General features: G+C 39.0%; 1 protein-coding gene across 2 annotated transcripts in view; it reads left to right on the forward strand.

Annotated features, from left to right (window-relative positions):
• Positions 1 to 22,716, forward strand: part of LOC122616112 (acetylcholine receptor subunit alpha-like) — a 171,094-nt gene that overhangs the window by 53,793 nt on the left and 94,585 nt on the right. Inside the window, exons 3-4 of one of the 2 annotated variants that reach the window (XM_043791414.1) lie at positions 6,836 to 6,945; positions 20,060 to 20,240. In XM_043791414.1, the coding sequence (XP_043647349.1) occupies positions 6,836 to 6,945; positions 20,060 to 20,240 (291 nt within the window). Of the gene's footprint in view, positions 1 to 6,835; positions 6,946 to 20,059; positions 20,241 to 22,716 lie in introns of those variants that run through there. The other variant, XM_043791418.1, reaches the window with a different exon arrangement.

Raw genomic sequence — 22,716 nt, forward strand, 5'->3', positions numbered from 1 at the left:
CGGGAGTAGCAAGTTTCCTAACCTAAGTGCGAAAAATATAAAATATAGAGAGTAACAAACGTCACTAAAGTATAAAAAAGTGATAATATAAAAAAATGTAAAAAAATTTTAAATTAAATTGGGCACCCTCTTAACGAAGGTTGTCCTTATGGACCACCCTCCCTTTAATAAGCACTGTCGTGCCCAGATCAGCCTCAATGACCTCTTGGCGTTAATTTGGTACCCAGGCGTCTGTTGGTTTTTAACCAGACTTTTTCGCCTACTTGGTACTGCTTATTGTCTTTGAGTTCATTTGAGTACCTAAGTGTTTTCTCTTGAGCCTCTTTGATCTTGTCTCTTATTGTGCCCGCAAAATCTGGTGGAATAGCGTGAACTATTTCATGAGGCTTTTTATTTGTAACCGAGTGGACAGTTCTGTTATATTCTATTGTTGCAAATAGAATGAGGTCGGTCGTCTCGGTTATGTTTTAATCTATCTTGATGCACCTTGCGATTTCCGCTAGGGTGCTATGAAATCTCTCAACTTGGCCATTAGACGTGCTGTGCAAGGGGGGCGCATTTGAGACCTGTATACCATACCTGGAGACATGGCTCGCCACGAAGAAAATAACGCAGAAGCTACAGGCTTTCAGCAACAAATGCCTGAGAGTCATATGTGGGGTATTCTGGCCAAACAGAATAACCAACACAGAACTGTGGCGCGTTACAGACGAATCCCCGATTCATATACAAATAAGGAAGAAAAAATGGATGTGGATAGGGCACGCTCTCAGAAGAAACCCGAGTAGCATTGTGAGGATGGCACTAGATTGGAACCCCCAAGGAAGCTACTCGCCTGAAGGCCAAGAGCAACCTGGAGAAGAACCGCTCACCAAGAACTAGCCCAAATTAACACTACATGGGAAAGTGCAAAACAGACAGCTCAAAATAGAGTTAGATGGAAAGCTCTCGTAGAAGCCCTAAGTTCCCGAGTGGAATAGAAGGAATTAAAAAAAACAAAAACCATACCTATTTTCTAGGATGGTTCGTATGGTTTGTGAGTTGATAGACCTTTCATTGTCGCAGTAAACTGTTTTTATTTTAGGGAACAGATTTATTAGTTGTAGTATCGGAGTTTTGATATCTACGATTGCTCTTGAATCGATTGGTTGGACTATAGCGAATTTTGAAAATTTGTCGATACAAGTTAGAAAATGCTTTTGATCAGTTGAAAATATATCTATGTGGATAATTTCCCCAGTATAACCGGGTATTGGTGTTTCCGCTATGGTTTGTTGGACTGGGTGACGATTGTATTTTGCTTTGGAACATGTTCTGCAATTTGCGGTGATTTCTGCCGCTAGCTGGCCCATTTTGGGAAAAAAGTAGTCACGAAGGACCTGTTTTACGTTTTCCTGTCCTGCTCTATGGGCTCTATTGTGTTCCGTGGTCATAATTTCCCTTTGCTCGGTACTGTTTGTTATATCGGTGACCAAGCTCTTACAATGTCTAAATGTCGTCGAAGGAAAAGCGACGATTAAATCGTGCTGAATGAAGGCGAGTATAGGTAGCTCGCAGTGGATTGCATTGACGACATCTATTTTTACTAAATCTTCTAGTGAGCGAAGCAGTGTTGTGCGGTCTGTAAATCGCACAATGTGACGCGTTTTTGGTTTAAAAAGGATGATTGACTTTATAGACGGGAAATCTGCCTGTTCGATCACTATTTGGTTCCTGAAACAGTTTACAGGTTTTTCCGTTGACTCTATAGTGTAGGTCAACTACTCCTCGCTGTGGATAGTAGCGATGTCGGAGTGTGTATCATTATCTAAAGCATTTACGTTTTGCCGCGACAAGGCGTCGGCTACGTGGTTTTCTTTACCCGGCTTGTAGAACACTTGTGCGTTATGTTAATCAACAAACGCTTTCCACCTTTTGAGCCTGGGATTCGGATTTTTATCCGACATTGAACCGGTCAGTGGTTGATGGTCGGTGAAGATGTTTAACTTCTTTACGCCATATAAATAGCTTCTGAGATTTTGGAGTGCCCATACTATTGCTAGTAGTTCTCGTTCATTTGTTGCCATTGAAATCTCGGTTCCGCGTAACGTGCGAGAGATCATGGTGATTGGACGACCTTTCTGTGAAAGAACAGCCCCTAGGCCGCTTCCAGAGGCGTCAGTGGTCAAGTCAAATGGCTGAGTGAAATCTGGGTATGCCAACATGACATCCTCAGACTCCAGGATGTTTCTAAGTTTTTCAAATGATTTTCGCTGCTCGTTGGTCAGCTCTAGTTTGACTTTCTTTGAGTGGTTTGCACCAATTTTTCCATTGTCACCTTTTAGAATATTCGTCAGAGGTCTTGCGATGCCTTTATGAAACATCTATAATAACTGGCCAGTCCCAGAAATGACCTGAGACTGAACAGTGTTGATGGAGGTTAAAATTCTTTTATAGCCTTAACCTTTCCAGGCGAAGTTTTAATTCCCCCTCGGGACACTATGAATCCCAAATATTCTACGTTCTCCTTAAAGAACATAGATTTTTCTACAGACACTCTCATGCCTGCATCGCACAAAGTTTTTAGGACCGTGTTTATATCGTTGACATGACTCTCCATTGTTTGGGAGAAAAAGATTACGTCATCGACGTTCGACAGTATGGTCGATATGGATGGTATAGGATACTTGTCATCAATTGTTTTCTGATTCGGTTTTCTGAAGTCAATAACGAGACGTTTCTTCCTATGACCTTCTTCGTCAAAACCCTTCTTATCAACAACCCAAATTGGGTTATTGTAAGGCGACCGGGATGGTCTTATTATTCCGTCTGCTAGAAGTTGTTTAACTTCCGAATTGACGAAATCGGCTACACCCATCGGATATGGGTAAAGTTTTGAATATACAGGTTCCCCGTCAGTGCGGATCGTGGCGACCGTAATTATATTAAAGGGGAGGGACTCGTTTGGGTCCGCAAAGGCTTTTGATGTGTTTTTGATCATCTTTTTAAAATCTTCGTTGACGGCGTTTGGCACGTCCACGTCATTGATGTTAATAAAGTTTACATTTCTGCATTTTGAGTAAAAAATCTGCTCTGTACCATGATCATGCTCAATGATGTTTTTTGTTAGATCAATTTTTGCATTGACCCTTTTTAGTACATCCAGTCCAACAATTCCGTCATATCCGTTCAGGTTGTTTAACAAGAAAAAGTATGACTTAACATTGAATAGATGGATCAGACACTTTTGTTTTATTTTTGTGTGCCCATGGATTGATGTAACTTAAAATGGTGTTTCCACCGGTTTGAAGTGTTTTAATTCAGATAAAGGTTTTATGTAATTTTTGGAGGCTCCTGTATCTAACAGTAACCTGATTTCCCGCCCCGCTATCGTACGAATTATGTACGGGAGCAGGGACGTTCCCCTAAAAAATTACATGATTCGGAATCGGACGTGTTATCTGCCTCGATTTCCGCTGCTTCGTAGGATGACTTTACCCTATACTCCTGGTCATTTGACTGCTCTTGGGTCGTATGGTTCAACCATTGACGACTGCGAGCTGTCTGCTCGCCCCTAAATTTAGAACGTGATGTGGGATCAACGTCCATTGGTTCAGGACCTAGATTTTGAGAATAGCTTTTACGAGGATTATTTGATTCACTGTTCTGTTGCGTTTGGCCTTTATGTCCTTGGTTTTTAGAAAATTGAGAGCCTCTAGTTTGGTTACTAGTGCCCGGTGCATTATTGTTTTGGTTTCTCTGGAAAACACCCTGGGAGTTGTTGTGGTTATTACCTTGTGAGGTGTTATGAAAACGGTTACCCTGGCGACGGTTTTCTGAATTGTAAGATTTGTCTTCTAAATTTTTATTAAAGCTTGCAACGAACCAGGCTCGTTCATTGCAAGACTCTGCCCGTTGAGCCACAGCCAATGCTGATGGCAAATCTTTGGGCGCAGCTGAGAGAACTACATGTCGGACTGATTTTTTTAACCCGGTCACAAAAGCGTTCAAAGCGTCCTGCCGTGATCTATTATTTAAGATAGCGGCAGTATTTGTGTCATAAGACAACAAAGTCTTACTAATAATAAGAGTTAGCTTTCTCTCAATCTCATTATAAAAAGTCATTAGGGGAAGTTCTCCCTGACGCATAGTAACCATTTGTTGTTGCGTTACCTCGATTGGAGTTTGTTCTGCATAAGCGCAGTCCATTCTAGCTATTATAGCATCGAAATTTAGTACTGTATTATGTGACGTAAGCATTACTCCCGCGGGGCCTATTACCTTGTTACGTATGATTCCTACGGCCTGGTAGGTTCTAGAGCTACCCAAATATGGTTTGTAGATTTCGTAGGCGTTAACTGCTGCGGTTCGCCATGCCACATACTCATCTTGTTTTCCGTCAAAACTTGGTATGGACTTTACCAAGTCTAGCGGTTCATTACAAGAGATAGCTGAGTTATGTGGTATTTGCTCGTATACCACTAGGGGTCCACCCTCATTTACTCTCTGCCTATTCTCAACCTCTTTAAGCTTTTCTGAAAATATTTTTTGTTGATGCTCAAGTGTGCCATTTACGGCCGCTTCCATGAGTCTAATTACATCTTTATTACTAATGGTACCTGAGGTTTTCGCCTGTTCTTGTGTTGCTGTTGCCTCTTGTTGAAGGTCCTGATGTTGATTTTGAAATTCCTGGTCGTTAACCATTTTTACTTTGTCTGTAAAGCCGTCAATTAAGTTACTTAATTCTATATCTTCGTCGGTCTCAGTACCGTCAATGTAACCCCCTTGATGGCTATTATTTCTTATGTCTTTATAGCTCTGTATTAAGTCTTCGTCACTGTCGTTGTTTTCGTTACTGGTTCTATACATCGGACAATGATACTTTTTAAATTTTTTTTTTTTTATAATTTGTATGAGAAAGAGCTTAATTTTCCTTCTTCATCATTTGTTTTTTAAAAAATTTGTAAATGAAAATCGCTATACCTGAACTTTTCATTGCAATCACTCTTTTTTTTGTTTTATTTCGTTACTTATTATGTGTATTTTTTTCAAAAATTGGAACACATGTCTGGTTGACGTTAAAAGAGGTAAATTGAAAATAAAGATCTCACTTACATGTTATATTGGTATACTGGTATAATAAAAATGCATCGAAGACGGTAGCTGGTTGATCCGTTTATCCTCTGGCTGTCGTTGATTTAGCTGTTTACTGTTGATATGCAGCGGTTTTCACTGTTGCTTGTGCAGCGTTGTTTTGTTTTTGTATTAGATAATTTTGTTTGTTTGTTGCTGTTCACTATTATTGTGCAGCGCGCGAGTTCGAAGTGTTTTCAAAGAAAACCCGATTACGAGACCTTGATTTCTAGATCTTTTTACTACGGATTTTACGGTTTTACGACACTTAAGCGCGTTGGGCGTCAATTAAACCAAATACGTTTGTATTGAATGGTTCTTTTTATTAGAGCCAACTGCTCTGAATTCTGGTATCTTACGAACTAAATGCAAATCAAATTTATTAAGGCCGCCAAGTCTTCGGTTGGAGGCGGTCCCAGCAGAGCGCTTAGTCAGCGCCTCGTGCCGTCTGGAGTTCCGTGCCTTCGACGGTCACCCAGCGCGCACATGCCCGCCTCGCATTACGCTGACCCTTGCACATCGCTTTCGCTAAAGCGAAATGCGTTACTGGGCTGGCTCAGCGTCGCCGATGTTATTGTTGGTCCATCCGGTCTTGGATGGCATTTCGGCGGGTCGTCGCACCCCTCTGACTTGCTCGTGTTAACTTGCATATGGCCAAAGGATTACGATATTGCATGGAGCATAGAAAATGTTTGGATAATTTTATGGTGCAGGGTATGCGACATTATACATTATAATACACATTTAACTTGTTTTCAGTGTAATAAAATAACTTATTCAATGCATATTCTCTGTGACGTTGTTGAAGAGATATGTTATTTCCGTATTCCTTTGTTAATTTTTCATGTTTCCGCGTTAGTGTAGTTCGTAATGAACGTCGAGATCTCAGGAACTATAAAAGCTAGAACGTTGAGATTCAGCATACAGACTCCAAAGGCATAGAAGCAGCGCAAGTTTAGAACATGACTAACACAAAAATGAAAAAATATCAAAACATTTTTAAAAAGTGTGGGCCTTGCAGTTTTAGGCGGTTTGTGGGCGTTAGAGTGGGCGTGGCAACATGAATCAACAATCTTGCGCTGCGTCTATGTCCTTGGAGTCCTCATGCTCAATCTCAACTTTTTAGCTTTAATATTTCCTGAGATCTCGACGTTCATACGGACAGATAGACGGACGGACATGGCCAGATCGACTCGGCTATTGATCCTGATCAAAAATATATATACTTTATATGGTATTTTACAATCGGTTTGATTCTGTTGAGAATACTTCCAATAACACTCCTCCTTTACCTTTTAAATTAAATATTTTATAGTAATTTTTGTCCCTTTTATATAATGATTACGATACTTCGTTCAAAGTTGATCAGCAAAAATGATTAATAATCAAACAAAAAAAATAGAACATCCTCTAAACTGCCTTTCTTGTTCAGGTGATGTCCGAACCCACTCGGAAAATACAACTGTTGGCACTATCGATTAATAGAGTTTCAGCGATCCTGATGTGAGCATTTCACAATGCCATCGCGATCCAGATCAAAAATAAATATACTTTATAGTATATTTCTACCAGTTATATGTTTCATCAAGTCTCGTACCTTTAAATAAATATAAAAATTGTATTATTTTTTTATTTGAATCAAAAATAATTTTAAGCTCTTCACTTCCTCATTTTGTCCAGACCAAGAAATAATAGACATGCATTTTAATTTTCTTTTTGACAGTCATGGTATGATTACAAACTGCGATGGGAACCAAAAGAATATGGTGGAGTTCATATGCTGCATGTTCCTTCAGATCATATATGGAGACCGGATATTGTTCTTTATAATAAGTGAGTAAACAGAAGCCCTTTTTTAAATTTAATATGTCTTTAATAAGTCTCATTACTTTTTAAGTTGATCACCTCTGTAGGTCAGATAAGATTTATAATTTTTAATAGTTTATTTCTAATATCGAACTGAATACTTATAGATCTTAAGATTGTTTTTAGTGGCCGTTATTCCGATATTATTTTTAGAGAACAGTACAAAAAAGTATACATCTATTGTTGATTAGAATATGTTTTAAAAGTAAGTTAAATTTTTATACTCGTTACTCGTAGAGTAAAGGGGTATACTAGATTCGTTGAAAAGTATGCAACAGGCAGAAGAAAGCTTTTCCGACCATATAAAGTAAATATATTCTTGATCAGGATTAATAGCCATTTCGCTCTGACCATGTCCGTTTGTTTGTCCGTCTGCCTGTCCGTCCGTATGAATGTCGAGATCTCAGTAACTTTAAAAGCTAGAAAGTTGAGACATCCAGAGACATAGACGCAGCGCAAGTTTGTTGACCCATGTTGCCACGCCCACTCTTATGCCAACAAACCGCCCAAAACTCCCAAGCCACACTTTTAAAAAAGGTTTTGATATTTATTCAATTTTTTGTTAGTCTTGTAAATTTCTATAGATTTGCAAAGAAACGTTTTGCCACGCGCATTCTACCGCCCACAAACCGACCAAAGCTACCACCCCGCCCACTTTTTTAAAAAAGGATTTTATATTTTTCCATTTTTTTATTAGTCTTGCAAATTTCTATAGATTGGCCAATAAATGTTTTCCACGCCTACAAGCCGCTTAAAACTGCCACGCCCACATTTTTGAAAAATATTTGGATATTTTTTTTTTTACATTTTTGGTAGTCTTGTAAATTTCTCTCGATTTGACAAAAAAAAGTGCCACACCCACTCTATCGCCCACAAACCGCAAAAAACTGTGAGTGCTGAAATTTCTCCATTGCACTTCCACTACTGAGTAACGGGTATCTGATAGTCGGGGAACTCGACTATATCGTTTGTTCTTGTTTGTATTACTTATCATGAATTTTTTTATATTGTAAAATTATATTCTCATCGCAAGCCAAATTGCTGAGTTACGAGTAGGTAATAGTCGAGAAACTTGAATCTTTTAAATATTTCAAGGCTTTTAACGTAACATAACGTAACGTAAATAGTCGAAAACATTTTGTATAAAGCTTGAGTAATTTTCAAGTGCAATAAAACAACGAATATTCGCTTCTGGTTCCTTTTTTTGGTCATTTGATAGAACCATTCATTAACAGTACCTTAAAATGAAAAATTGTTTTTCTAAAAACATAAACAGAAATTGTCTAACTTATTTATAAAGCAGAACGATCGAAAAAAATGTCAACGAATTTGATTTTCATGCTTCTGCATTCGCCCCAAACTAAATCATTCTAAACTTCCTAAAATTTTAGATATTTTTTACTATAACAGCAGCGTCCTTGTTAAATGCCGTAACGCTTCGAGCCACTGGTAACGAAAGCCGTTCCATCGCTGCGTCTAAGATCGACGGCCCTGACAATAACGTCCCCTCCTGCTTCAGATGTGACCATCCTGCCTGGGAGCCACTGTTTAGGCGCGGTGTGTTCTTCGGATACGATTACGAGCGCTCCGAGGGTCCTGAATATCATCAACGCCTGTATTCCGACAACTACCGTCGCACAGTGGCGCCTTAGATACATTAGGGTTACAAAAATCATAACTCTTTAACCAGTTGAGATATTTTTTTTTTTTTTTAATGATAGATAATTTTAGTACCTTTCGATTTAATGGTCATACTATATGGTGTGATAAATAGTAGATTTTATACTCGAAAATTAATGTTTTTGGGGCAGTTTTCTCAATTTTTATCCAATTTCGACAAATTCTTTTCATATGTTTTCTCTGAAAATGCTAATATGGGACATATTTATTGTTTTAAAAACAAAAAATAAATAAATTTTGAAGGAACAAATTTTTATTTTGTCAATTGTTTTATCATTTTTACCTTTTTTCTGCACTTTTTGTTCAAAATAATCATTAAATTTTACTTCATTTAATATTTTTGAAGAATAATTAATCATTATACATTAATTTAAAATCATTACAAGTCAGGGATTGAAAAACAAGCCGCCAATACAGGAAAAAATGTATGCCCGCCATACAATTTCGTACTGCTCAGCGACTGCGCTTGTAGCAGAATTTGCACTAAGCCGCGCGTTTTTTACGCTGAGTTCAAAGTATCTTTTGCTTGGGAAATTCGGGGTGGGACGTCGGGAGACCTTTTCCCAAACCCTGGAAATAGTTGGTAATCGATTTTTTTTCCATCAAAGTTAAAAAATATTTGAAATTCGGTAAAACAGGTATTCCTGCACTTGCAGGAATATGACCCTTTCCATAGAGACCATAACCAAGCCGGTCGGTTACATATTTTACCTAAAAATCGACCGCAAAGTCCGAATTTTCTACAAAAAATACCTGATTCTTTTGCAACCCAAAAAAGGTTCAACTTTGAACACGTGTAACTTCTAAAATACTGAACCGATTTGAATTATTTTTTGTATTCAACCCTTTTGAACTATTACCTGTCGAATGCGATACCCACGCAACGATCCGTTGTCATCAACAATTAGCTTAAAATTCAGTATCTGTATCTAATGCGCCACTGTGCGCATTCTCGTCGTATGCGCTGCCCAGAAACGAGCGAGCGATCAGCTGATCGCCGCTCTCCCGCACATTGGGACAAGCAGCAAACTGAACATGCCGCCCGCCAATGCTAAACGTAGCATGAAAAATCTCGCTTGTCCGGTCAATCCTGGCAGGTGGGGTAGAATCTAGCTTGGAGAAAATGATACAAGAAGTGTGCGCAAGAAATAATTTATTAAGATTGAGGTGTGTAAGTGAGAGCGCTTAAGAACGGATTGGAAGCGGACACAGTTTCGACACTGACCGTTTTAAATGACCCTGCTTGGTTTTAAGCGTTACTACTCCGACTAACGCATCAGTCCCTGGTTGCAACTATACGACCCATTGTGACGGCGGAAATCTGTCATTCTTGATGATGACCAGGTCGTTGAGCTGAAAACCTTCAGCCTCCTGGCATTACTTGGGTCTCTGCTGCAGATGAGCTAGCCAGTCTCGACTTCAGGCCTTCCAAAAATGTCGTATCATGGTTTGATGAATGAGAAACTTCTCCACGAAGGACTTGGATTGTGGTCGATATTCCAAAGGCGCCAGCATGGAGTCCCAATCAAAAATGAAGTACCAGGTCCGCTTTGAAGCAAGCTTGGGAGCTATGAACTTCTCGAAATCATCCTTGAGCCTGCAGTAAAACGCCTGCATTAAATTGTCCGCGCCCACAAAGTTAGTTCCGTTGTCACTGTAGAGATGCTGAACCATTCCTCGTCGACCGGTGAATCTGTCCAGAGTTAGAAGAAAAAGCTCTGCCGTGAGGCCTGACCGCTTCTAAGTGCACAGCCTTTGTTGCATGAAAACGGGGATGTATCCTTTATAAAAGCTTGACCCTCGCAAGCGTGCGGGCTTCAGCTCTATAGTCAACTCCAGTCGCCAGGAACGGTCTACTAGGGGGGTTCACTCGATGAAGTGCCGCTTCATGAGCTCCCATGAGCTGTGTCGAAGCGATTGGCCTGGTTTGAAAGCACCTCACACCTTTCCGTACAACTGCTGGGACGGCTCGTCTTCCTGTCAGTATCCAGAACCGCTGGCGAGTGTGTGCCAAAGCTCCTCCGTGCAAAGTCAAAACGTGCGAGTACCGTATTACTAGCTGCGTAAAATGATGCGAACTTGGAAGGATCATTGGATGACGACGCTCGTGGGACAACCCAGAATGGCGCAATCGCCCCCTTACTCGCAAGATGCATCTTGCTCGTTTTGACTTTGCACGGAGGTGCTTTGGCACACACTCGCGAGCGGTTCTACCAAGCTCGGTATTAAGCTTAAGAGCTTACTTTTGGGAGGCCGTCTTTTATCGTTTTTTACTGCTGTCAGCTCGGACGAGAAAGACTCTCTTTGAACGATGCGTACGATAGCGAACAGAGCATAGTCCAGCTCCTGAATGCTTAGGGAACCAGTACACCTTTCTCCTTTCCTGATAGAATTGGGTATGAACCAAAATATATATGCTATGACTCGTACCACCTGGCTAAAACTCGAAAAACGTTCCAGAAGCGATGACCTTGGGACTGCGTGGTGAACGCGAACTTTGTCCGCCTTTGCCTCTGGCGCGGCATCACTCATGTCGACCTGTCCGATCTCTGTCGAAGGCCAGTCACCTCACCACAAGTCAAAGTCCTTCAGCTCTTTCGGAGGCCTCTTGTCGCACAGTCCGCTGGATTCTCGCTAGTCCTGACATGTCTCTATTGAGATGGTGAGGAGTGATCCAGGATGAAGGCTACCCTGTTAGCTACGAAAGTCTTCCATCTATTGATGTCCCCGTGCAGCCAATGCAGCAGAATTGTATCATCTGTCCAATAAAAGGTCTGGATGGGAATGTCCTTTAGCTAGTTAGCCGTGGTCAGCCATTTGACCAATTTGACCGCCAGTACTGCACCACTCAGCTCCGTTCGAGGTATGGGTAAAGGTTTAGTAGGAGTAACCTTTGATTTTGCAGTCAACAGCGAGGTGTAGCACGTTCCGCCCTCATGCTCGATCCTTAGATAGGTCGTAGGATGTGGAAGACCCGTCACAGAACGCGTGAAGCTGAGCTTGAACTATGGATCCAGGAGCATAATGAATACACCGCTGTATGCTTATACCGTCGATCCTTAGCAAGCTGTCCCGAAATGCATGCCACCGTTCCGCAAGAGCATTAGGAACCTCGTCGTCCCAATCCAGGGCCGTCAGAGTGCCGTCGGCATGCTGCAGGGTTTTAAGCTGCAGGGTTTGCCAAAAAGCAAAGTAAATAAGGCAGCCAGTAAAACAGGAATTAGGTATAACCCCAATACCAACGCAGGTTGGGGAGATGCTATATAGACATCTTCTCAACAGGGGGAAAGTACTTCCTCACGGCTGTTGATAAATTTAGCAAGTTCGCTAAAGGTCCCAATCCTTCAGCTGGTCAACCTTTTTCCTAATGTTAAATATTGTGATAACGAGGCATCGCTTAACTCCGAAACAATACGATCCATGGTAAAAAATCAATACGATATTGAAATAGCAAATGCCCCAACTTTACACAGAACGTCCAATGGTAAGGTGGAAAGGTTCACAGTACTCTTATAGAGATTGCCGGGTGTCTGGAAAGGAAATAGAAGATGTTACTCAATTATTCCTTCAGGTGACTATAGAGTATATCAGGTCACTTTACTCTGTCACGAATAGATCACACAGCAGGATCAGTTTGATCGGAATAATCCGACTAGGCAGAATAGAGTATTTGACAGGGGTGTGAGTTAAGATCAACAAGAGACTGGGGGATTAACTTACGCCTCTGTATGTCGAGAATAGGGTCGATGCTGATATAGGGACAACGGTCCTTATTCAAGGGAGGGTGGTCCACAAGGACAATATTCGGTAAAGCCACCTAAAAGATGGTTTTATAGGCTAATAAGTTGTGGTAGAAACTCCCAAAAATTCAGGCTCGTATAAATGCCCACGCAACCATGGTTAGTCAAACATTAAATCTTATTTTATTGTAAATTCATCAAATTTTTCAAATTTTGTAAAACAATATATATTAAAAGTAACTTGACTGCCGTCACTCTTGCCAAATTATTATTGTGCATTATTTGAAGTTGCACTGTTGACCCGAAGGAGATTCTAAAACAGGTTTCACAAGGGTTAACCTAAAATAGTAGGAAATACGTGAAATATGTATTCAGTTTGCTGCTTGTCTCAATGTGCGGGAGTGCGGCGATCAGCTGATCGCTCGGTCGTTTTTGTGCAGCGCATACAACGGGGAGAAGGATAATGGAGGAGAGGCCAAAATTCTGTCTGAATTTGCACACGACGCTGAACGCCCGCCACCGGTCTAACTATCTATTTTTTTTTTACCTAAACACACACACACGTACATACACTAGGCGCTAAGCTAAGCGCTTATCTATTCACCGTATTCTTGCACGTGTATCAGATTTTACTATTTGGAAAAAACACCGGGACCGAGAGATAAGCATGCGACTAGTCGTCCGCTGAAAACTGTACTTTCCATGCAAAGTAAAAATTACTTAAATTGCAATTACCTAAAATTAGTGACGACACTGTTTCCAAAATAAATCTCTTAACTGTGATTTTAACATTTAATTGCATTATTTTATTACGTTTCCTTTTCATTTCTTTTGGTAATTCATAAAAGATTCACATGAATCTTTAATAGTTTTCCTTCTTCTTTTCCGTGTTTTGTTGTTGCGTTTGTCGCCTTCTCTTCTGCCCAGAAAAGTCCGTCCTAGCTTGCCAATTCAAATGGGTTTTATTTAGCTCGTGCCTTCCAGATTATGTGATCTTGTCGTCGACTTGGTTGGGCGCCATATATGATTTAATTATGAATGCGCCGTTTGCTGCAGGAGGTGTCCCCGTTGCACGGCGCTGCTCAGGGGATTGCTTCATGGGTGTTGCGACACGGTGCTGCCCACAACACAGTCACCTCGTTGTCGCCTCTGTAGCTGTGGTGTGGTACAGAGTGCGGATCGGGTCCAGGTAGTAGCCACGATCGGTGACTATAGCTCAGGTTACCAACTGGAATAAGCCGGTAGCAGGGTCGTAGCTCCGACTTGATATTCACAGCGGTTATTTTAAATAAAAGACTCGATTACGATGATAAGCCTTTATTCTTCGGCTGTGTGTTTAGAAGTGACTAATTTACGAAGTAAACCTTAGTGTGTCTTTCGTCGCACACAGCTGTTACTGGTGTTTCTTGTTAACTTGTATACCAAGCATGCTCGAATTTTCTATTCAATAAAGTCCCCTTTATAAAATTAGTTTCGGAACCGAAGTCTTAAAGTGTCCGAAAACATAAACAAATCTACGGTCAATTTAGTATCCATGCCGGACATAGTAAACGATCGCTCAGTAACTGAACTATTTCTCTCCCTATCAAAATATCACTCTTCAATTGGTCATTCGAAACGACATGAAATAATATTTCCGTAGTATTTTCATTAATGGTGACTTCGCTCAAGACTTGCAATGTACTACACACACTGCCACCACCAATGCCTCTTATCATTACAATATTGTTTATGCGTTTACCAGATATCTTATTACTAATTTTATTCTTAATCAGGGGGCACTCTGCGCCAGTGTCAAAACGAATTGGATAGACCTCACCTCGTTGCAGCAAACTTTCCATTGGCTCTGCCAATATTTCGCCCACTTCGTAGTCAGCGTTGTCACCAACCGACTCGCGTAAATAGTCGGGCGGCTATTGAGTAAGTTCAAAAACATTACGCACGGCGTCTCTTCGGTTTCGAAGCGCTGGAGAAATAAGTCCTGGAACTCTTTCTAAGTCATTCCGTGATACGAAATTTGCGTAAGCCACTGGAATGCACTTCCCTCCATGCAGTTGCTTCAATAAAATTATATTATTAGTAGTAGTAGCCGTAGTTGCACACCACTTCAGGGTTAAATTTCGGTAATTACATCATTACTATGCTGCTGTTCACGTGCCGGCGTTGCTTGCAAGATTTTGGGCTGATTTTTTTTTTGCCACTCTCACTTTAAAGCCCACAATGTAATGTAATATGGTCGCATCGAACGCATGCTGGATTTTAAAGCTAAGTGAAACTGTCCAAAACTAATCAGCTACTTCCGTGAAACACCGCTAAAGGGTTTTGCTCTGTTGGTGAGGCTGAATCGGCTTACGAAGCTCCTCTGAATAATGATAAAATGAATTTAAAAAGAAAAGGTTAACTGAAGTGTTGAACAAATATTTGAAATCATTGATTGAGGGCATCCCGCACACACGCATAACCGTTTTTCTATACCGTTCAGCCTAACTAAAGATGATAAGGTCAATATAAGACAAATTTCCGCCTATGAGCATTAGTAGTTTCCATTTTGCTGGTCAAATAGAACACCGCTTACCACTTATTGCTATTCAAATGATAGTTAGTATGAGGAAAGCCATCAAGAAAAAATAGTTTACATATGGCGAGGGTTATTCATCAAATTCCCATTTACCAGAAAATTTCTAGAATTATATATGTAGAAGACGTTTTATTAGCCCCAGTGAAGACTATCAGGCTATGGGAAGACTAGATCAAGTTAAAGTAACCCTAATGCAAGCAGATATTTTCTTTAACATAAACCAGTGTTAATACCTTATTCGGCAAATAGAGTACTTAAGTTTTAAAGTGACTTTATTAAGACCAAACAGTTGCAAAATAAAAACAGTTGTAAAACTACCCTCTTCGCAGGCAATTTACTCCAAATTTCTGTGTTTGAAGACGTTACTTGCACGTTACTTGCACTAAACTTGCACTAACTAACTAAATAAAAGAAATTTTTACTAGTGCACATGTCATGATTATCTGTTGAGTTTCATACGGACGAAAGCATGATTGGTTCCATTTTGTTACACAGAATAAAGCAATAAAGAATATTAAACCAAAGACATTATAATAACAAGATGCGTAACGGCCATACATTGGTTTTGCACTATGCAGCCACTTTTTTGGTGACGACCAAAATTGCTCTCTTTTCGCTCGCTTAAAATTGAGAGCGTAAAAATCTAAAAATTGAATTGTCTTGCTTGTGTGAGTAAAAACATTAAAGGAGATAGTGTGTATGTGTGCGTGCTTCTGCTAGAAGACGATTTTCGGGCCGAAATCAATTTTGATCTAAGAAACGAATTTGATTAATGTTTTGGTCAATTTCGATTCAAAACTATTATGGTTTGAAAGAAGTTTTTTTTAATATTCGTTTGATAAAATCGCCGCTCGAATTAGTTACTGGTTACATATTTATATTTATATTGATAATTATTAATATGTAATATATTTCCGTACTTTACCAATGCAACAAAACGACTTTAATTGATTATAAATACAATTATATAGCGAAATTTAAAAAAATCTAGGAGCTCTACGTATAGTCAGCTTTAAGCAAACGTTTTAAGAGAAAAAGAAAACGTATTAAAAGAAAAAACAAAAACAAAATTGGCGCGCTTTTCTTTCTACCCATAATGGCGCGCTGTTTTAAAAACAACAAAATGAAATATAAGAAAATAAATAAACTGAATGGATAATTTTCATACTAGTAATTTGACTAAATAACTACAGTAAATAATAAAAACGTATACAAAGTAAATTATTATTACTACTGTAAATTAAAATAAAGAATTTCCAAAAAAAGAAATTACATTTCAAAAATAAATATTTCATACAAATAATTCATATTAAAAAATTAATATATATAAAATAAATAAAAATATGGAATCTGTTTATTGCAAAATTGATTTCTTGAAGCACGAAGTGCGGACATAAGCACCGAAGAATCATTGTCTTCTTATATTTTTCACACGTCGCACGCTGAATACTCTAATGACAATTATGGTAATATAAAGTCATCTTTTAAAATTATTATGCATTTTTTTGTACATAGATTGTGCTATTATTATTTCTGTGTTGAATTTGAATAATTGTTATGTTAAGGCAATGCAAGACTAGAGTTTTTAAGTGGTGTCAATTTATAAAAAATAATATAGATTTAAAGTCTAAGAACTTCTAAGATGAAGGGCATATTTTGTCATTTTTACAATGCATGTGCATACGTGTGCACCAATACAGTGGTCAGCTGTCGCTGTATGCGTACCAGAGAGCTGGTGGCTCTAGAGCTCTCCGCTCTCTGGCTTTTGAACAAAATTTCGAGAGAGCCTGGAGCCACTTGAAAAGCCACGACGAAAACATCGTGTGCAAAAAAATCGTGTGGCGTTACGCATCTTGTTATTCTAATGTCTTTAATTAAACTGTATATAATCAATTACTTCCGGAGCCTAAATATCTGTCTTTGCATTACAAACCATTGCTGTCGTTGATCCTGTAAGCATTTGACATCCAGGATACACTGATAGTGATGCTATATGCACGCAATTTATTTTCGTTTTGAGTACAGAAATACGGAGCGACTGGCCCATTCAAATTAATGGCCAGCAAGTTATAAGAAGGCTTAAGCTTCGACCGCAATGGAAACTATTTTACGCACTTCTAAAAGTCCGTATGCTTGGTCCCAGCATATCGATTGTACGGACTAACAAACTATTTTGATCGGCTAAAATTCGATCAAATATACTTTAAGGAAACACAACCTTATATCTATTACATAATTATTAGAATATATTACTATACGAGTAACGTATACAAAAACACAAAACACCCAAGCGACACAAACAGAGCGTTGAAAATATATTTTTAAAAGTAGTTTTAGGAAGTACTAAAATAAATTGGTTTAAATAAACGTTGTTTTACGAAAATAATGCATCACTTATCTGGTAAAGATATGTCTTCTTCTACTTTCTGTCTCTGTACAGAAACCCACTGGCGGGGCTCGCAGCTGCCAGAAAATGCATACATTTTTTATTTGTACACATGCCAACTTTGGAGACACAGTTCAAAAGCATTATCTTTGTTATCTTCGGCTCTCTCTCTACTTTATTACTCTCGCACCTACACCTTTGGCTTAGCGTTCTACTGTTCGCTCTGCAATCGATTCAACTCTCGCTTTCATACCCCAAGCATGCGCATTGTTGCCAAATTTATCGAAGAAAAATATATTAACTCGCTTGAATTCGCTACCATAAAAATTGTCTTTCATTTTGCAAAAAAGACTAATAAAAAGACTTATTAGCTCAACAATTTCGTGACCTCGACGTGATCTATGCATAAACAATATATAGTGCAAAATATACAAAGCTATTTAGAGCTTTAACTTTAATTCGCTGTTCTGCTAAGTGATTTGTGCACAAACAATGCTTGTCTACATACAATAATCGAAAATTAAAGGCAATGAACAATAAAGCAAAATAACGGAACTGCCGCTAATTCTTTTTTGCGGTCATCTTACCGCTCGAACCGAATTGGTTGTCGTTCCTGTTGCGATTGTGGCCCCCTATTGAACTACCAAAATTCCCTGGAGGCTAGGCTAACTGGCTGGATTTTTAATCTATGTTTACGACGATAATAGATTCCATACTGACCTCACAAACACAGAAAAGCTGCAGCATTTAAGATCCTGTTTGAGGGACACGGCGTTGGAAACCGTTCGATCACTGGAAATTTCGGAGGGCAAATATGCTATAGCTATGGAGTTGTTACAAAACCGATTTGCTAATCGGCGTTTAGTTTTTTAGGCGCATGTCACTGAGATTCTGTGGCCAAGGGTAGTGCAGAGCGGGTCCGTTTCAATGCTTCATGAGCTGTTGGATAAATTCAACGCTCATATTCGTGCGCTAAATCGAATAGGTTCAACGGAACAAATCGCTGGATGCTTTATCGCTCAAGTTCATGACCAGAAACTGGATCCGACGAGTCAGGCGAAATGGGAGGAGCATTTAGAGGATCCAGTCTTCAAAAATTCAGTTACAACGTGGGAATCAATGCCATTGTTTTTGGAGCAGCGATGCAGGACGCTGAAAAACATTGAGTTCGCCATGGCAAGCTATGCGTCCGAGAATCAGGTAGGAAGCAACAGAGCATCTGATTTACGTAGGTCAGCGCTTCTTGCTACAAGTCTCAGCCCTTCGACCTGTGCGTTCTGCAATGATGCTGGACACTCAATATATTGTTTAGAGAAGCAAAGATTGCCTAAAGACTGGCCATCAACTGAGGCTGTGCAATTTCAGTAATTGCCGTGCATGCGGATCTAAGCAACACCCTCTGCTTGATCTGGGAATTTTGGCCTTGCCTTCACCACATAAAAGATCACAGCCTGGAGAAACGCTTGCATTTGACCCACATCATGCTGTAGAACCCTCTGCATTGCCTAGAACATCTGCTGCTCTTCTTGCACAGGATCTTGGTAAAGATATTGCGCTTCTAGCCACTGCTTCTGACTCACATTATGCCGTAGAACCCTCTGCATTGCCTAGAACGCCTGCTGCTCTTCTTGCCCAGGATTCGTTCATGAATCTTCGTTCCTTGCCGTGCTCTGCTCGACTCTGGATATCAACAGCACCTTATAACATCCCGATTCTAAAATTAGCTTAAACTTGAAAGGGGCAAAATCAGCAGCTTGTGATGGTGGAATAGGCGATTCTAGTTTTGAGACAGATTGTTCGTCAGTAAACATTATAATGCGATCTCGAACGTCTAACTACTTGGCCGACATCACTGCTGTTTTGCCTCCAATATTATTAAAAGTCAGCCCTGCTTACACATGGACATTTGCAACTGGAACATACCCAAAAATCTTAAGCCCGCGGACCTAGAGTTTCAGTGTTCTCAACGCGTAGACTTACTGATTGTGCTGCTGTGCGTCGGTCAAGTCAAGCTTCGGCAAGAATGGCCGCTAATCAAAAGACTCAGGCTGGGTTGTTTGTGGAGGTTACAGTCGCTCAGATCTAACGGATTATATAACTAATTGGCCACCTACAGCATCAGCGGAGAAGCCAATTCTAGAATTCCGTCAACGAGCCTCTCTTGCCTCTCTGGCAGAAAATCCTAAATTGGTTATTTGTAAACATGCCAACCTTGAAGACACAGTTCAAAAGCATTATGTTTGTTATTTATGCAGATCAGCTGCGTGAGCATCTAAGCTCTTCCCTTTTCGGCTCTATCTCTATTTTATTACTACCGCACCTAACCTTTGGCTTAGCGTTCTTCTGTTCGCTCTGCAATTAATTCAACTCTCGTTTTCATTGCTGCCAAATTTATGGAAAAAAGAAAATAAATAAATTGAATAATTTCATAAAATTCGTCTTTCATTTTGCAAAAAATAATAGCCTTGGGATTATTAGCAACACCCACATTAAAAAAAAATCAGGACTATAGATAAAATTGTTTATTATGTGTATTATTGTTGTATTACTTGTACGTATTACTTATATCCAATAAACTTATTAATTCAAGTACTTAAACATATATTTTTAAGAAATTTCCAATTTTTAACAATATTCCATATTTCCAAGTATTAAAAGTAATGATAATTTGTACCGATACTGAAAAATATCATGTAGTGCTGATGGTAACTTCGAAGTGACTCTTGCAACAAAAGCCACAATTTACTCAGAAGGATTAGTTGAATGGAAGCCACCAGCAATATACAAATCATCCTGTGAAATAGATGTAGAATATTTCCCATTTGATGAACAGACCTGTGTTCTAAAATTTGGCAGTTGGACTTATGATGGGTTTAAGGTAGGTCATTTAAAATCTTTTCTAATTTTTGTATAAATCTAACACACAAATTGTATTCAAATGTTATTTTTATTTTTTTGTATGTTTAATAATTTTAACAATGAGTCACAAAAGGTCATATTTCTTTATAATTATTTTTTATATTAGTATCGTGAATTTAGTTTTATCGTGAATTTTCAATAAAAACCCATAGTGGTTAATTGAATTTTTTTTAATTATTATATACAATAATGCATATAACAGAAATGTACATTTTTCATTGACATGATATGGATTATATTCAGCACAGTCCAAATAGTACCCAGTGAAATAAAATTGAATTAAAATTGAATTATTTATAAAAATGATATGGGTAAATTGTACGACATGCATGTTTATATATCCTTTACCCATTACATTTCTTCGTGGAACCGCTTTGTGAAATTCTACGTACACCTTTCTGCATACTTTATCAATGAACCAAGTTCGGAAAATAACTCAGAAGATAAAATATAAATATAGATAATACAACTGCATTCCTCCTTTTTTAAGGTTAATAATAATACCATTATATCTGTCCTTATAAATATTTCAAAGAGAAACGTAATTTATTTGCTTGTCATAACAGCATATTTAAAGTGTGGTTCCCAAAAAACTTAATCTCCAATTTTTATCTTTGTGAAATTTTTAAAAAATGTTAAGGCTCATAAACATTTTTGTTCGTAAAATGTTTTTATTGCAAAATAACACTAGTCCCTAAGAATAGGTAATTTAAAAATTATTTTAATACAATTACATATATCTTTTACTATTAAACAAAAATAATTAGTTTCACTAATATATGGTAATACTTTTACAGTCTTTACTTGTAACAATTTAGCCATGTACATATTGTCTGTAAGTCTTTTCGTCTGTCTGGATATCCTTCTGTCCCTCTATTGTTTGAAACATTTAATAATGATAAGCTTTTATCTTATCTTGCACAAAATTTTAAAAGAAGTGAAAGTACTACTCTCTGTTAGCTTGCAATAATAGGCGGTTTAAAACAGTGCTTCTCAGAATTAATGCGTCACATTCTCATAGCCCCAGAAAATTAATGCAGACATCGACAGCTCTTCGATATATTGAACTTATCTTAGAGAGGAAGGTAAGAGTTGCCATTGTTCCCTTTCTTTAAATTTCGGATCAAATGTATTACTTTTTTACAATTATTTTCTAAGAGATAGCAGTATTGCGAATCTCCTTGATCTAATCTGAATCTCCCGAATCTAATACAGTTTCACGAGCTGAACTGTTTTCTACTCAGAACATCAGATGGATTACCGTTCCCTGTGCTCCGCCTCTCTCGACCTAATGAGCTACTGTAGATAGTGGTTTCAGGCCCAATGTATTTGTTGTGTTTTAAAGAATATATAATTATGGCAACTATGTGATACCGTGGTTCAAAGCAGTCTGTTTCGACTAGCTATAAAAATAAGTCTTTCGAAAAGTTGTGTGCTGATATATTTAAAACTAAGAGCCGAATTTGCACAGAAACGGACGGACGTGTTAATGTCGATACACAGCTAGTGGAAGTGCGAATAAGAAATTTTAACACTTACAGTTTTGTGGGGTTTGTGGGCGTTAGAGTGGGCGTGGCAAAAATATGTGTGGCAAATCGAGAAAAAGTTTACAAGACTAACAAAAATATGAAAAAATATAAAAACATTTTATCAAAAGTTTGGGCGCGGCAGCTTTGGGCGGTGTGTGCGTGGCAGCATGGGACATCACACTTGCGCTGCGTCTATGTCTCTGCATTCTGAATCTAATTTTTCTAGCTTTTATAGTTCCTGAGATCCCGACGTTGGTACGGACGGACAGACGGACATGGTCAAAAACGCTTCCTTTTGCCTGTTACATACTTTTCAACGAATCTAGTATACCCTTTTACTCTAAGAGTAACGGGTATACAAAATAAAATAAAAGAGAAAACTGTAACGCATGTGGCAGCCAATGCACATATGGCGATGGCCATTAACTTCATTTGACGCTTAATTATTAAGTGTTGCCGTATCGCTTAAATATAGTATTGTTTTAGGGTTGCAGGATGTAGGTGATCGGTGTAGGATCGGTGCCGCCACAGTACTCCCCTTCCAGTGAATTTGTCACGATCCTTGGCTCGCGAATGTTACCTTACGCCGTTTTTTTATAAGTCCTTTCAGGAGTGGGATTGGATTCCTCCGAGTCGAACTGCTTGTCGTCCTTGACTCCTTGATACTGCTGAGTCCTTCCCGTAGATTTGTAACGGTCGTTGATAATTACAGTCCGGTGTAGGGAGGCTCCAGAGGTTTCTTTACAGCGTCTATGCGGAGAAATACATGGGTGCATTTGTCTATTCCCTTTAGTTGGAACCTTTTTCCTTTAATATGGTGCGCTATGGGAGTTGGTCGAATTTTCTGCATGTGCTCTTGAAAACTGCTTAGGAATGTCGTAGAACCCACAGTTTCATCCATATTGG

This window comes from Drosophila teissieri, chromosome 3L, assembly GCF_016746235.2.
Source record: "Drosophila teissieri strain GT53w chromosome 3L, Prin_Dtei_1.1, whole genome shotgun sequence".
In the NCBI taxonomy this organism is placed as follows: domain Eukaryota; kingdom Metazoa; phylum Arthropoda; class Insecta; order Diptera; family Drosophilidae; genus Drosophila; species Drosophila teissieri.